The 12,704-nt window shown below is 45.5% G+C and overlaps 1 protein-coding gene across 2 annotated transcripts in view; it reads right to left on the bottom strand.

The window, feature by feature from the left end:
* Positions 1 to 12,704, bottom strand: part of PLPPR2 (phospholipid phosphatase related 2) — a 53,914-nt gene that overhangs the window by 15,926 nt on the left and 25,284 nt on the right. For both annotated transcript variants that reach the window (XM_089688835.1, XM_089688834.1), the window contains exons 5-7: positions 11,632 to 11,755; positions 5,822 to 6,072; positions 728 to 904 (exon numbers count right to left, since the gene is read on the bottom strand). In XM_089688835.1, the coding sequence (XP_089544961.1) occupies positions 728 to 904; positions 5,822 to 6,072; positions 11,632 to 11,755 (552 nt within the window). The remainder of the gene's footprint in view (positions 1 to 727; positions 905 to 5,821; positions 6,073 to 11,631; positions 11,756 to 12,704) is intronic.

Raw genomic sequence — 12,704 nt, 5'->3', positions numbered from 1 at the left:
GCTTAGTGGTTTCAAGGGTTGAAAAGGGGTGTATTTGGAGATGTTGCGGAGGGGAAGCCTACAAGATTTGGACAGCGATTGGATTTGGGGCTGAAAGGACAGGTCAGAGTCCAGGATTACACCTAGTACCCTGGCATGACGGGAGGACATGATAGCTGTATTACTGATCTTGATGGAGATGTCAGGGGAGGGGGCATGGGTGAGAGGAAATATTCTGATTTCAGTTTAAGAAAGATTGAGTTTGAGGAAAGATTGAGACTGAGGAAGTGGTGCGACATACATCCTGACATGTCAGTAATGTGAGAGGAAACTGAAGGGGTGAGGTGAGGAGTAGAAAGATAGATTTGGGTGTCATCAGCATAGAGATGGTACTAGAAGCTGTGGGAGTTTATCAAGTAACCAAGAGAGGAGGTGTGAATAGAAATTCAGATTCTCTGGATTGCTCAAACAAATGCTACTGGCTAATATCTCCTAGTTCAGCCATCAGCTTCCCTACATAGAGTCACACAGTAAATCCCCATTTTGAGCCCATTCAAGATTTATTTTAACTGAAGACCTGATGAAGGGGGAGTTTTTTTTCCTGGCCTGTGAAACAGGAATATAAATCTACAGTACTTTTGGCAGGTAAATCAGTTCCCTTATATGTATTTTATGTTTTGTATTTAGCTGTTTGCCTAGAGTCCAGCTTTTAGACCACATTTTAAATAACCCCATTCCCAGTTCTTACTAGGAAAACAGCAATAGCAGATCCGACCACGGTGCCAGCAAGAACATCCCTCCAGTGGTTCCGGTACTCAGCCACACGCAGCAGGCACAGCAGCCATGATGGGGAGAGGAGAGCCAGACACAGGGATGGCTTCACCAGCCGAGATCCCTTTATCTTTAGAACAAGTGTGACATACATCTATAGAAATGAAAATTATACAGATATTAGCACAAAATATTCTTATGTTAAGCATTTTATGGAGAGATGGGCCAAAAAGATGAAATAAAATACTGTAACTTCAAAAACATAGAAAAGTTATTGTATTTCACAGATTACAGTCCCATTAGATGAAAAGGATAGAAGGAATTACACCCTGTTAGGTTATCTCTGATAACGTGTGCATTGATGCTGAACTATGCCATTGTCTGCCTGCATTGTGGACTTACCAGGGGCAGACTGACAACTCATGGGGCCCCTGGGCAATAGGGGATCATGGGGCCCCTGTGTCCTTGCCCAAACTCCAAAAAGCCTATGAAAAAGGTACCAGGGGCATCTCATGGGGCCCCCTACTGAGCCCAGGCCCTCGGGCAGTGCCCGAGTTTCCAAATGGTCAGTCCACCCCTGGGACTTACTATCCTGTCTTCAAACGACTGTTTTTTTTATTACAGTTGTTACAACCTTACAGTCTAAGAGACATACAGTCTCTTAGATTGTAAGCTCCCAGGATCAGGCCCTCCTATCCCTCTTGTATTGAACTGTATTGTCTCCCGTTATATTGTAAAGCACTGAGCAAACTGTTGGTGCTATATAAATCCTGTATAATAATAATAATAATAATAATTACAGTATAAAAGATCAAACTCATTCCCTCTGCATATTTTGCATTGACATGACCCTACAGAAAGACCATAAAGGAGTATAGGAAGCCATCTCACGCTCCCAAGGCAGGGTCCTGCTCCACTTTGTCCTGATACTCCACTACTGGTCAGCTTTATCTCCTACTGGCTTTTTACACCTTTAACGGCACTTAGCAGCAACTTCCAGCAAGGTCTGCAAATGGCTACCAATAAGACAAGCAAGAAGTTTCATTTCAGTGCACTGTTTCCTATGTAAAATAAAGGAAATCTCAGAGTGAGAGTGACACTTCAGATCTGTCACCTTGGAATGAAAGTCTAGAAACAAAAATCTGCTCACAGAAGCTGCTGGGTGATTTAACTGGATAGCATGCACTTGAAATTATTAATAGTGGACTGGCCCTTTAAATTTGTGTTGATACTCATACCACGTACCATAGAACACACTGTGCTTGTGGTATAATGCTTATGTGGTATGATGCTTCTGTGATGTGGTAACACATTACTACAACATGCAGCAACATATGTTACAAGCATTGCAGCGTTACTCATTTTGAGTGACACCCCAATGCACTAAGGCAATGCTCATGTGTGGCAGCAGGTCAGAACACAGCACAGTGCATTGCGCTACAAGATTTGTGACGTGTCCAATATTTAGGATGTTTTGGTGCATTAGCAGACGATTATTTTTAATAGGCTGCCTCTTTGTACTACATATAGAACAGAGAGCAAAAAAGTGAGCGCTTTTTAGATAGACAAGCAGCTGAAACACACAGGATAACCAAAAAAATCCTCACATGAAAATATAATATAAAGTGCAGCGCTTAAATATAAATGTGACACAAGATAAAATATTCATAAAAAAAGTCCCAATAAAGGTGACCTAGGGTAACAGTGCACACTGACCAGAAGTGCACATAATTAGTGCAATGTAGAAAAGATGGAGTTCAGAAAGCCGTCCTCAGCATGAAGAGGGTAGATGTATTCCCCTGATTAATGAAGGTCCACACGATGAGTATAGTACTCAGAATAAATCCACTGGATGGCAGAAAAAGGAATCACGGCTCCACCAAAGAAAAGCACCACTCCTCCACTGCACATCAACGATATATAGAAAAAATGCTCCCCACAAGGGATCAAGAAAAAATGCCCATAGTGAAGTACTGTAAAACTAATTTATTGGGATAAAGCAGGATGCATCCAGTAAAATGGCATAAGAAAGGCTAGCACACAGACAGCTAGCACATGTAAAACGGACAGGACTAACCGTCCTGTCAGATGTAGTGGCCGCCGGAGCTCCACAATGCTCCGACGGCGTGACGTCAAGGCGTGCGTAGGCCGTCGGAGCATTGTGGAGCCCCGGCGTGCGTAGGCCGTTGGAGCATTGTGGAGCTCCGGCGGCCACTACATCTGACAGGACGGTTAGTCCTGTCCGTTTTACATGTGCTAGCTGTCTGTGTGCTAGCCTTTCTTATGCCATTTTACTGGATGCATCCTGCTTTATCCCAATAAATTAGTTTTACAGTACTTCACTATGGGCATTTTTTCTTGATCCCTTGTGGGGAGCATTTTTTCTAGATATCGTTGATGTGCAGTGGAGGAGTGGTGCTTTTCTTTGGTGGAGCCGTGATTCCTTTTTCTGCCATCCAGTGGATTTATTCTGAGTACTGTACTCATCGTGTGGACCTTCATTAATCAGGGGAATACATCTACCCTCTTCATGCTGAGGACGGCTTTCTGAACTCCATCTTTTCTACATTGCACTAATTATGTGCACTTCTGGTCAGTGTGCACTGTTACCCTAGGTCACCTTTATTGGGACTTTTTTATGAATATTTTATCTTGTGTCACATTTATATTTAAGCGCTGCACTTTATATTATATCTTTGTACTACATGTTAACATGGTGATGCACTGAAAAAATGTAAATGGACTTTTAAAGAATTATTATTATTATTATTATACAGTATTTATAAAGCGCCAATAGTTCGCTCAGCGCTGTACATTACAATGGGGGACAATATATGAGACAGTACAATAACAATACAATGCGATACACGAGGGGATTGAGGGCCCTGCTCCTTGGAGCTTACAATCTAGGAGGGAAGGGATAGTGGTACAGGAGGAAAAGCTGTGGGGGATGGAGTGGTAGGAAGAGTGGAGGAGATCGGCAATTAGCAGGGGGCGGGGTAGGCTTCCCTGAAGAGGTGGGTTTTCAGGGTGCGCCTAAAGGAGAGGAGAGTAGGTGATAGTCTGATGGATTGGGGTAGGGAGTTCCAGAGGATGGGCGATGCCCTGGAGAAGTCCTGGAGGCGGGCATAGGAGGAGGAGACCAGGGAACTAGAGAGAAGGAGGTCTTGTGAGGAGCGGAGAGTGCGTTTAGGGTGGAATTTGAATATTAGGTCGGTGATGTAGTTTGGGGCAGTATTATAGACAGCTTTGTACGTCAGTGTAAGCATTTTGAATTTGATCCGTTGGGCAATCGGAAACCAGTGGAGGGATTGGCAGAGGGGGGTGGCGGAAACGGAGCGGTTGGTAAGGTGGATGAGTCTGGCTGCCGTATTCAGGATCGATTGAAGCGGGGATAGTCTGCAGTGAGGGAAGCCAGTGAGGAGGGAGTTGCAGTAATCGAGTCGTGATATGATGAGGGAGTGGATGAGTTGTTTAGTGGTTTCTGGGGTTAGGAATGGGCGTATTTTGGCGATGTTGCGGAGGTGGAGTCTGCACGATTTTGTTAGCGATTGGACTTGGGGTAGGAAGGATAGATTGGAGTCAAGAATGACACCAAGTACTCTGGCTTGCGGGGTGGGCCTGATGGTGGCATTGTTGGACGTAATGGAGAAGTCAGTGGGGGGGGGGGTGCGCGGGCTGGGGGGAAGACTAGGAGCTTGGTTTTGGAGAGGTTCAGTTTAAGGAAGTGGAGTGACATCCAGTCTATGTCGTTCAGCAGGCTAGTGATTCCGGCGGAGACTGAGGGGATGAGGCGAGGGGTCGAGAGATAGATTTGCGTGTCGTCGGCATAGAGGTGGTAGTTGAAGCCGTGAGAGTGCATCAGTTGGCCAAGGGAGGAGGTGTAGATGGAGAAGAGAAAGAGCCCGAGGACAGAGCCTTGAGGGACCCCGACAGAGAGGGGGAGTGAGGGGGAGGTGGTAGCGTTATAAGTGACGCTGAAGGAGCGTTGTGATAGGTAGGACGAGAGCCAGGAGAGAGCAAAGTCTCTGAGGCCAAGGGAGTGTAGTTGTTTGAGGAGGAGGGGGTGGTCGACTGTGTCAAAAGCCGCGGAGAGGTCGAGGAGTAGGAGCACTGAATAGTGGCCATTAGCTTTGGTGGTTAGCAGGTCGTTGGTGAGTTTAAGTAAAGCAGTTTCGGTGAAGTGTAGGGGACGGAAGCCGGACTGTAGGGGGTCAAGGAGGTTGTTGTCGTTGAGGTGGGAGCTTAGGCGATTGTAGACTTAGCGCTCAAGGAGTTTGTATGGAAATGGCAGCAGGGAGATGGGTCTAAGGTTGTTCAGGTAAGTGGGGTCCAGGGAGGGCTTTTTGAGTATGGGCGTGATGTGCGCGTGCTTTAGGGGGGAGGGGAATGCGCCAGAAGAGAGGGAGAGATTAAAGATGTGGGTGAGGGAGCGAAGGATGGAGGAGAAGGGAGGTCGTAGGAGTTGTGAGGGGACAGGGTCGAGGGGGCAGGTGGTGAGGTGGGCTTCGGAGAAGACCTTAGTGACCTCCTCGGTGGTAGTAAGGTCGAAGGAGTTGAGTGTGGAGGGGGCTTCAGTGTGCGGGATGTTAGGTGGGGTGGAGGTCTGAACAGTGGTGATGCCAGGGGAGAGGGGTGTTGAGGGGGTTACCACATGAGAGGTGATAGGTGGGGAGGAGGTCTGGGCAGCGGTGATGTCCCTGCGAAATGTGTCAATCTTGTTTTTGAAGTGATTGGCAATCTCAATGGTGGTGAGTGAGGTGCTGGGTGGAGGTGGGGGCGGGGAGAGAGTAGAGAGTTGAAGTTTGAGAAGAGCCGGCGAGGATTAGAGGAGAGGGTATTGATAAGGGAAAGAAAGTAGGTTTGTTTGGCACCATGGAGGGAGGAGGTGCGTATGTGTGGAAGGCGGATTTATAGCGGGTGAGTGATAACGCTAGAATAACTTTCTGAATCACCTATTACAACAATGGCTTTCATTTTTTTATTTGTCTAGTAAAATTACAGCTGGAACCTGATTGGTTTTTATGGGAACACAAACAGTTCTATAGACGGTTTCATATTGGGGACGTACCGTGGTGTAAACTGCCGCGTATGCTCCTAGAGCCGCTGGCTTGGAGGGGAAAGCTTTGCGAGCCTCAGTGATGAGCTCAGGGTCACCAGTGCAGGCATATGGCGAGGACACATACTGTAAGTGAGACATACAGCCCAGAGCCGTGTAATTGGGGCGACACACAGACAAGAAGTGAGGCGCCTGGTTACCGGTGACCGTCTGAACCGCTCCAGCAAAGATTACTGTGCAGAACAGGCCAAAAGAAAAGAGTCCTAGGGAGAAAAGAGAAGACAAATTTGGGATTAGGCACACAGATATTTAATTTCCTTTTTTAATTTGTATTTAATCTATTTTATTATTATTATTATTATTTAAGTAAACCACAGAGAAATGAAAGTTGAACCCTCTGTGTGACAGATTGTCTCTTACTATATATATCACAAAAACACTTTATTATATAAAATGTGATATTTAAAAAGTAAAAGAAGAATTATACTAGAAAAAGTGTATCTAAATCAAAATCCCAGCAACTCAGGAATACCCAATACACCCACTCTGCATAACTCATGCAATAGAGAAAGGGGATGCCTAGCACCCTCCCCACCCTTTTATATACCTCTATGTTAAAGGGACACTGTAGCAAAAAGTGGTCCATAGACTCCACTTTACCAAAACACTCCACTCTAGGACAATCCAGATCATTCACAGGGAGATGCTTCAGGTTCCCTCTCACATGCATCCTTCCATGGAAAGCGAGCCAGGCTTGATCCATACACTTTAAAGGGATTCTCTCCAAATTAATTTAACGCAACCCCTCCCTCATTACAGAGCATGGGCAATCTCTTAATGCCAGACACTGAAAGCAGAACCCAAAATCCTCTCCTCCAGAAGCTTCCTGGGAAGGGACCTGATATCTTCCACCGTAACCTGCCACTTGAAGTATTTTCAGGCATGGGGCAATATAAGCCGGAAGCTTGCCATGTCGGACTCTCAGACTCTTCACTGGCCCGCCATCTTTCCAGCAATGCACAAAAGGCTTAAACCAGCATTGAAGAATACCCACCCATTCCAGCGGGTCTCTGCTAACATATTACCAAGATTATACTTTAAAAGAGCAGAGAAAAGAAAACTATTGGGTTGACCATTTCTAGGCCACCCTCCCACCTGGACAGGTAAGTTACATTGCATTTGATCAGGTTCAGCCTATTTCCCCATAACAGTTGGAAAAACAGCTGTAGACCCTTGCATAGAGAGATTCCGGCAAGACACAGACGAAGCTGACATAGAAAAAGATCAGGATCAGGTAAGTTTTGATCAAGTCAACCCTCTCCGTCAAAGAAAGCCTCCTTTTCTTCCAGCTTGCTACTTTGGCATTGGCATCCACCAACCTGCTTTCCCAATTTCAATGACTATAGTCACCAGTACCAAATTTGATGTCCAACACTTTAATTTCCTGCTGGGGCTTCAGGAAGGCATCTGGATGTTTGAAGCTTTTACCTTCCTCACCCATCCAGAAAATTTCACTCTTTTCATGGTTGACTTTAGAACCATAAGCCACTGTGTACTGCTCTATCACACCAGCAAAGCCAAAAACACCCCACACAATGATGCACCCTCTAGCCTTCTTACAAAGGGGTCAATTGCAAAAGCATATAGCAGGGGACTCAAAGGCACACCAGAGTCAACCTCAGAAGGCCGTCCAACCCAACCATTAACAAGTGGGAAGTTCTCAGCCCCTCTATATAATGTTTTCAGCCAGTCTATAAACCTCCACTGCAGGCCGTATCTACCAAGTAGCAACCACAGATACTCATGGTACACTCAGTCAAAAGCTTTTTCCTGATCTAATGCCAGCAAGTACTTTCTCCATTCAACAGCCCTTCATCGCTCCAAAGCCTCCCGGATAGCCAAAACTTCTGAAAAGGTACTTCTACCTTGGACCGAACAGTGCTGATGGCTGGACAACAAATCGCCTGCTACTGACAAGTGCAAAAAAAGAATCTTCGCCAAAATCTTTCTATCACTGATGGGGTGCCAGTTTTCAATCTTTGAGGGGCCTTTACCTTTTGACAGAAGGATCACAGCGGATAGCCTCATGGAAGGAGGGAGCGAACCCTCTTCTGGACAGCTGTTAAAACCCCCCGCTGAAAAGGGAGCCAGGATGGACTTAATACACTTGTAAAATTCAGCTGTCAATCCATCTGGCCCAGGCGATTTTTTCGCAGCCAGCTTGTCTAAAGCATGAACTACCTCATCCGCTGAAATTGGTTCTGTCAAATTCATCAACAGCAATGTACCATTTCCCAGTCCTGGAGTAAAATCCAGAAAGCTTTCCATCCTGTCCCCGCTAAGGTCCTTTCTTCCCAGGAGGTCTGCATAATATGGCCCAAAGATCTCCAAGATCCCTGATCTGGACTTCACCAGGGAACCTGTACTGTCTTTCAGGCCAATGACCATCTTCACTGCTATGCCTTGCTTACAGTTCTGGTGAGGATCAGGCGAGTGATATTTCCCATAATCCCTCACCAGAACCAAGGAGGCATGCCAATTATATTGACACTTTCTAAGAAGAAGCTTCACTTCAGAGATCTCCCCTGGATCTCTTCCAAACGAGACAAGATGATCAAGCTTCCTCCGCAAATGCTGATAGGCAATATAGATACCAAGCTGCTTCTTCTTACTTATGGCCTTGAAAAGTCCAATCACCCTTTGTTTCACAAGCTCCCACCACTATGACCTACTGCTGCAAAAGTCCAGAATAGAAACCTGTGCCTGAAAAAAATCCTCAAAGGACTGTCTTAACTCTTCATCTTCCAGGAGAGCCGAATTGAGTTTTCAGACACCCCTTCCCCTGGGTGGAGTGTCCGAGACATTCAGAGTCAGACAGCATACAGTGGTCAGAGAACTTCACCGCCCTCAACTCAGGAGCCGAGAAGGCAGATTTCTCCTTTAAAAAAAACCTGTCCATCCTGCTCTGACTATTCCCTCTCTGAAATGTGAAACCCGTGCTGCCTGGACAGTGCTTAATGTGCACATCTACCAGGCCTGCCTGTCTAACCATATCTCAAAGAAAAAAGCTATTATAACCCAGCCTGTCTATGGAGCCTCTTCTGTCTTCAGGCCTAATTATGGTGTTAAAGTCACCTCCAAAGACAAACTGATGAGACGTAAAAAGGAAGGGCTTGATCTTTGTGAGGAGGCATTTCCTGTCCCATTTTGACTGAGGTCCATAGATATTGATCAGGCGTAGGTCCTGCCCCCTAACAGAGCTGTCTAAGACCATGCATCTCCCCATTTCTACCTCAATTACCCGCCGGCACATTACCATATTGGTTTTAAAAAGCACCGCAACTCCGCTGCAAGGCTCAGCCAAAAGAGACCAAAAGGAGGGACCACATCTCCACTCCCTTTTTGCTAGATACACATCAGCCAATGTATTGAGCCAGGTCTCTTGCAAAAATAAAATCTCAGCATCAAACTCACTGAACAAACATAAGGCCGTATCACGAGCTCTTGCAGATTTAATGCTGGTGATATTTATGGTCGCCACCTTTAACGGAGCGGGAACAGCCATCAAGATGATTGGGGTAGTTGTTTCTTAAACTGTACCTCCTCTGTCCATCCTCAGGGACTGCTGACAAACCTGTCTGCTCTCAGGGGTGACTCCATCTGCTGGATCCATTACCCGAGGCTGCTGATCCACAGGACTTGCTGATGTCTGGCTGGCAAATCTCTTTTCAATATTAAACTTCTCTGCAAAAGCTCCACTTCTGGTTTTCACCTTTTCCAACAATAAAGATTTTTTCTTCACCTTTTCCTCCATCTGCTATAGCTCTTGCTTCATGGCATTTCTGGCAGTATTTGGCTCTGAAGGATTTATGCTCAGCCTTCAAAACGTTAGGTTTTTCCTCAGCTCTTCCAATCGCCATAAAACGATCAATAATCCTCTGTCTGTACACATCCACATCCTCACCAGGGCCTGGACCCACAGTCAGGTCCTCCACCTCCTCCTCCTCACTAGGCCCTGTGTCATCAGGGGGATCCCTCCCAGGGCCAACCCCTGGATCAGACATGGTTCCTGGGCCAAGCTAGCAGGCAAAGCCCAGGATTGAAAATGCTGGTTCTCAGAGAGAGTTCCTTCAGTGTGTCCTCCTCCTTCTCCCACTGACCACTAATTTAAGGGATATTCTTCACGCTAACCACCAATGCAATAAACATTCTTCCCAATGACCACCAGTGTATGGAGAAACTTTCAATCTGATCAGCAATGTAAAGGGAATTCTTCCCACTGACCACCCATGTATGAAGACATCTTCTTTCTGACTAGCAACGCAGGGGGTACTCTTCCAACTCACTACCCATATAAGGGGAATTCTGACCACCAATGTATGGAGTATTCTTCCTTCTGCCCACCAATGTAAGACACAATCTTTCCACAGACCACCAATGTAAGGAGCATTTTTCCGACTGATTGCCATTGCAATGAGCATTCTTCCCACTGATCACTAATGGAAGAAGCATTCTTCCCACTGACTACCGATTTAAGGGACATTCTTCCTACAAACCATCAATGTAAGGGGCATTCTTTCTACTGACTACCAATGTAAGGAGCATTGTTCCCACAGACCACCAATGTAAGAGGCCACTTTTCAACTGAACACCAATTTGAAACAGCACTACAATTTTCACTGTCTGTCTTTTTTTTCATTGTTTCATGTTTCATTTAATTATTATTACTGAAAATAGGAGTGTTGTATAGAGCAGCCCCGGGCGCTCACGTGCATGAAGAATGCCACATTCTGTATTCTTTTATTTATTTTATGTCCACAATTTACTGTTCAAGCTAATGTCTTGTGAGCTGTAGATATACAGTATATATTTATAATATAATGATTATTAGAGGGTTCAGGACTACTGTTAGAAACCATGGGGCTCCATACAGCCAACCTGACAGGTCCCCCAAAAAAAACAAAGTTTACTATGCTTAAGTTATGAATCAACACAGTGAGAGATTGGTACCAATCACTCATTGTGATCATTTAGAAAAGGAAGAGGCTGGTAAATGTGACATCTTTACTGGACCCTTCCCCCACTCTCCATCCTGAGGGATTCTATTGTGTGATTGTAGCTGCTGGTGTTAAGGAGAGGAGGGAAGCTGGCAGCACTGAGGGGTGAGGACACACGGGGGGCCTAGGCAGCAGGGGGAAATGTATGGTGCACAGGGAGGGTGATGGGTGCAGTGGAAGGGAAATTACTGGTATCGATCCCCTATTTGGCTCTCTCTGCAGCAGTTGAAAACCAGTGGGAGGGAGAGGAAAAGAAGACAGTTTTTAGCTGTTGCAGAGGGAGCCATACAGGGGAACAGTTCCAGCAATTGCCCCCCCCCTACACACACCCCACTGTGCCAATCACCCTGCCTGCCCACATACAATTCACCCAGCTGCCTGGGCCCCCTGCTGGCCTGGGCCTCATACAGGAGAACTGGTGGTACCCCTTTACCCACAGCCCTGAGTGGTTTCCCTGAGACCTGAAGGTCCTTTAAATGGTTCTTCTGTGTCAAAAAGATTGAAAAGGATGTTCTACCCTGTAAAATGTCTTTGTGAGATAATAATGTCATACTGCACCTCCACTTGGTCTAATTTACACAGACACTGGTCGCTTGTATTGCTTGTACACTATGTTCAGACTTATTTTTGGTTTTTGTGCCAATGTTTATGTATAAAACCATCTATGTGCATACTTCAACCTGCAAGAAAGCCCCAGTCAGCCCAACAAACCAGAGACAAAACACACAAATACTGTATCTCCAGCAGAATTCACTCCTCGCTCACCCAGAATCCTGACTACACGACGCAGCAGAGGGTTGAAAAAGCAGCAGTCACCACACGAGATGATCTTTTCCTTGGTCCTCCATCGTGGGTTGATGAAGACAGCAGATACCTCTCCCAGCAAGATCTGTGGACAAAACAAGGGTATTCTGCTCCATCAACAGTACCTGTCACTTACACAGTAAAGGGAGACATTTGATTGGGGGTTTACCTGGTTTTGGAGGACAGACCTTGCTGCGATACAATAAGGACACTCTACTTTGTCTGATTCAAGCAGAGTGAATAGTCCCCTATATCCATGCACACTCCTAGTTTGCCAAGAGAAATATATTCCTCATGTTTGATGCTTCCCCACTGCTCTGTTCAGCCACTGGGAGGAAAAGGCAAGCCTTGTGTAAGCTACAAGTCACTAGTTTACACAGGGCTTTGGACTCCCCGTGTGACAGTCCTGATTGGTCCGCTGCGGTCATACATATAAATGTAGGAAAAGTCATATTTGTTCACTAGGTTCTGCAAGCTGCTTTGCAGTGCTGCACAATGGTTGTTCTTTACACAAGGAAAAGCTAACATATTGAAAACTATGCCCTCCCTGTGTGCCTGATATTTTATATCTACAATTAGGTATTTAGGCAACAAAAAACCCCCAAAAAAACAAAAAAAACCCATTGCAGTAGCTGTTCTGTCTTGCATCTACTGCAGTGGTGGTCAACTTATGTGGTACAACTTAGGTCCCTGACATCACCACATAATATTCCATATATGTAATGCTATAGAAGTCTGCAAAAGAAAGCAGACTTACTTCAGTACGGGAGATGGTCAAAGACTGTAGACATGCAAACATCGTGGTTAAAGACTGGAGATATACAACACTTCAGAGAAACATTCAGAGACAAGTTGGGCATGCAATTTTGTTTGAAAATTTTTGTTTCAAGAACAGTCTATCCAATTTGTAATCATTAGTTGGGTCAAACTAACGTTCTTTTTCAAATGCAGTGGCGAAAGGAAGGAACATTTTTCTCAAACAGAATATCTAGCAGTGAATGTGGTTTTCATTCGAGACAGTTCATTCAGTCCAA

Source organism: Staurois parvus, unplaced genomic scaffold, assembly GCF_062004578.1.
Source record: "Staurois parvus isolate SC_StPar_1 unplaced genomic scaffold, SC_StPar_1.0 ptg000456l, whole genome shotgun sequence".
NCBI classification, from domain to species: Eukaryota; Metazoa; Chordata; class Amphibia; order Anura; family Ranidae; genus Staurois; species Staurois parvus.
Note: the sequence above shows the minus strand (reverse complement) of the source record. Positions and strands in the feature narration are given on the sequence as shown.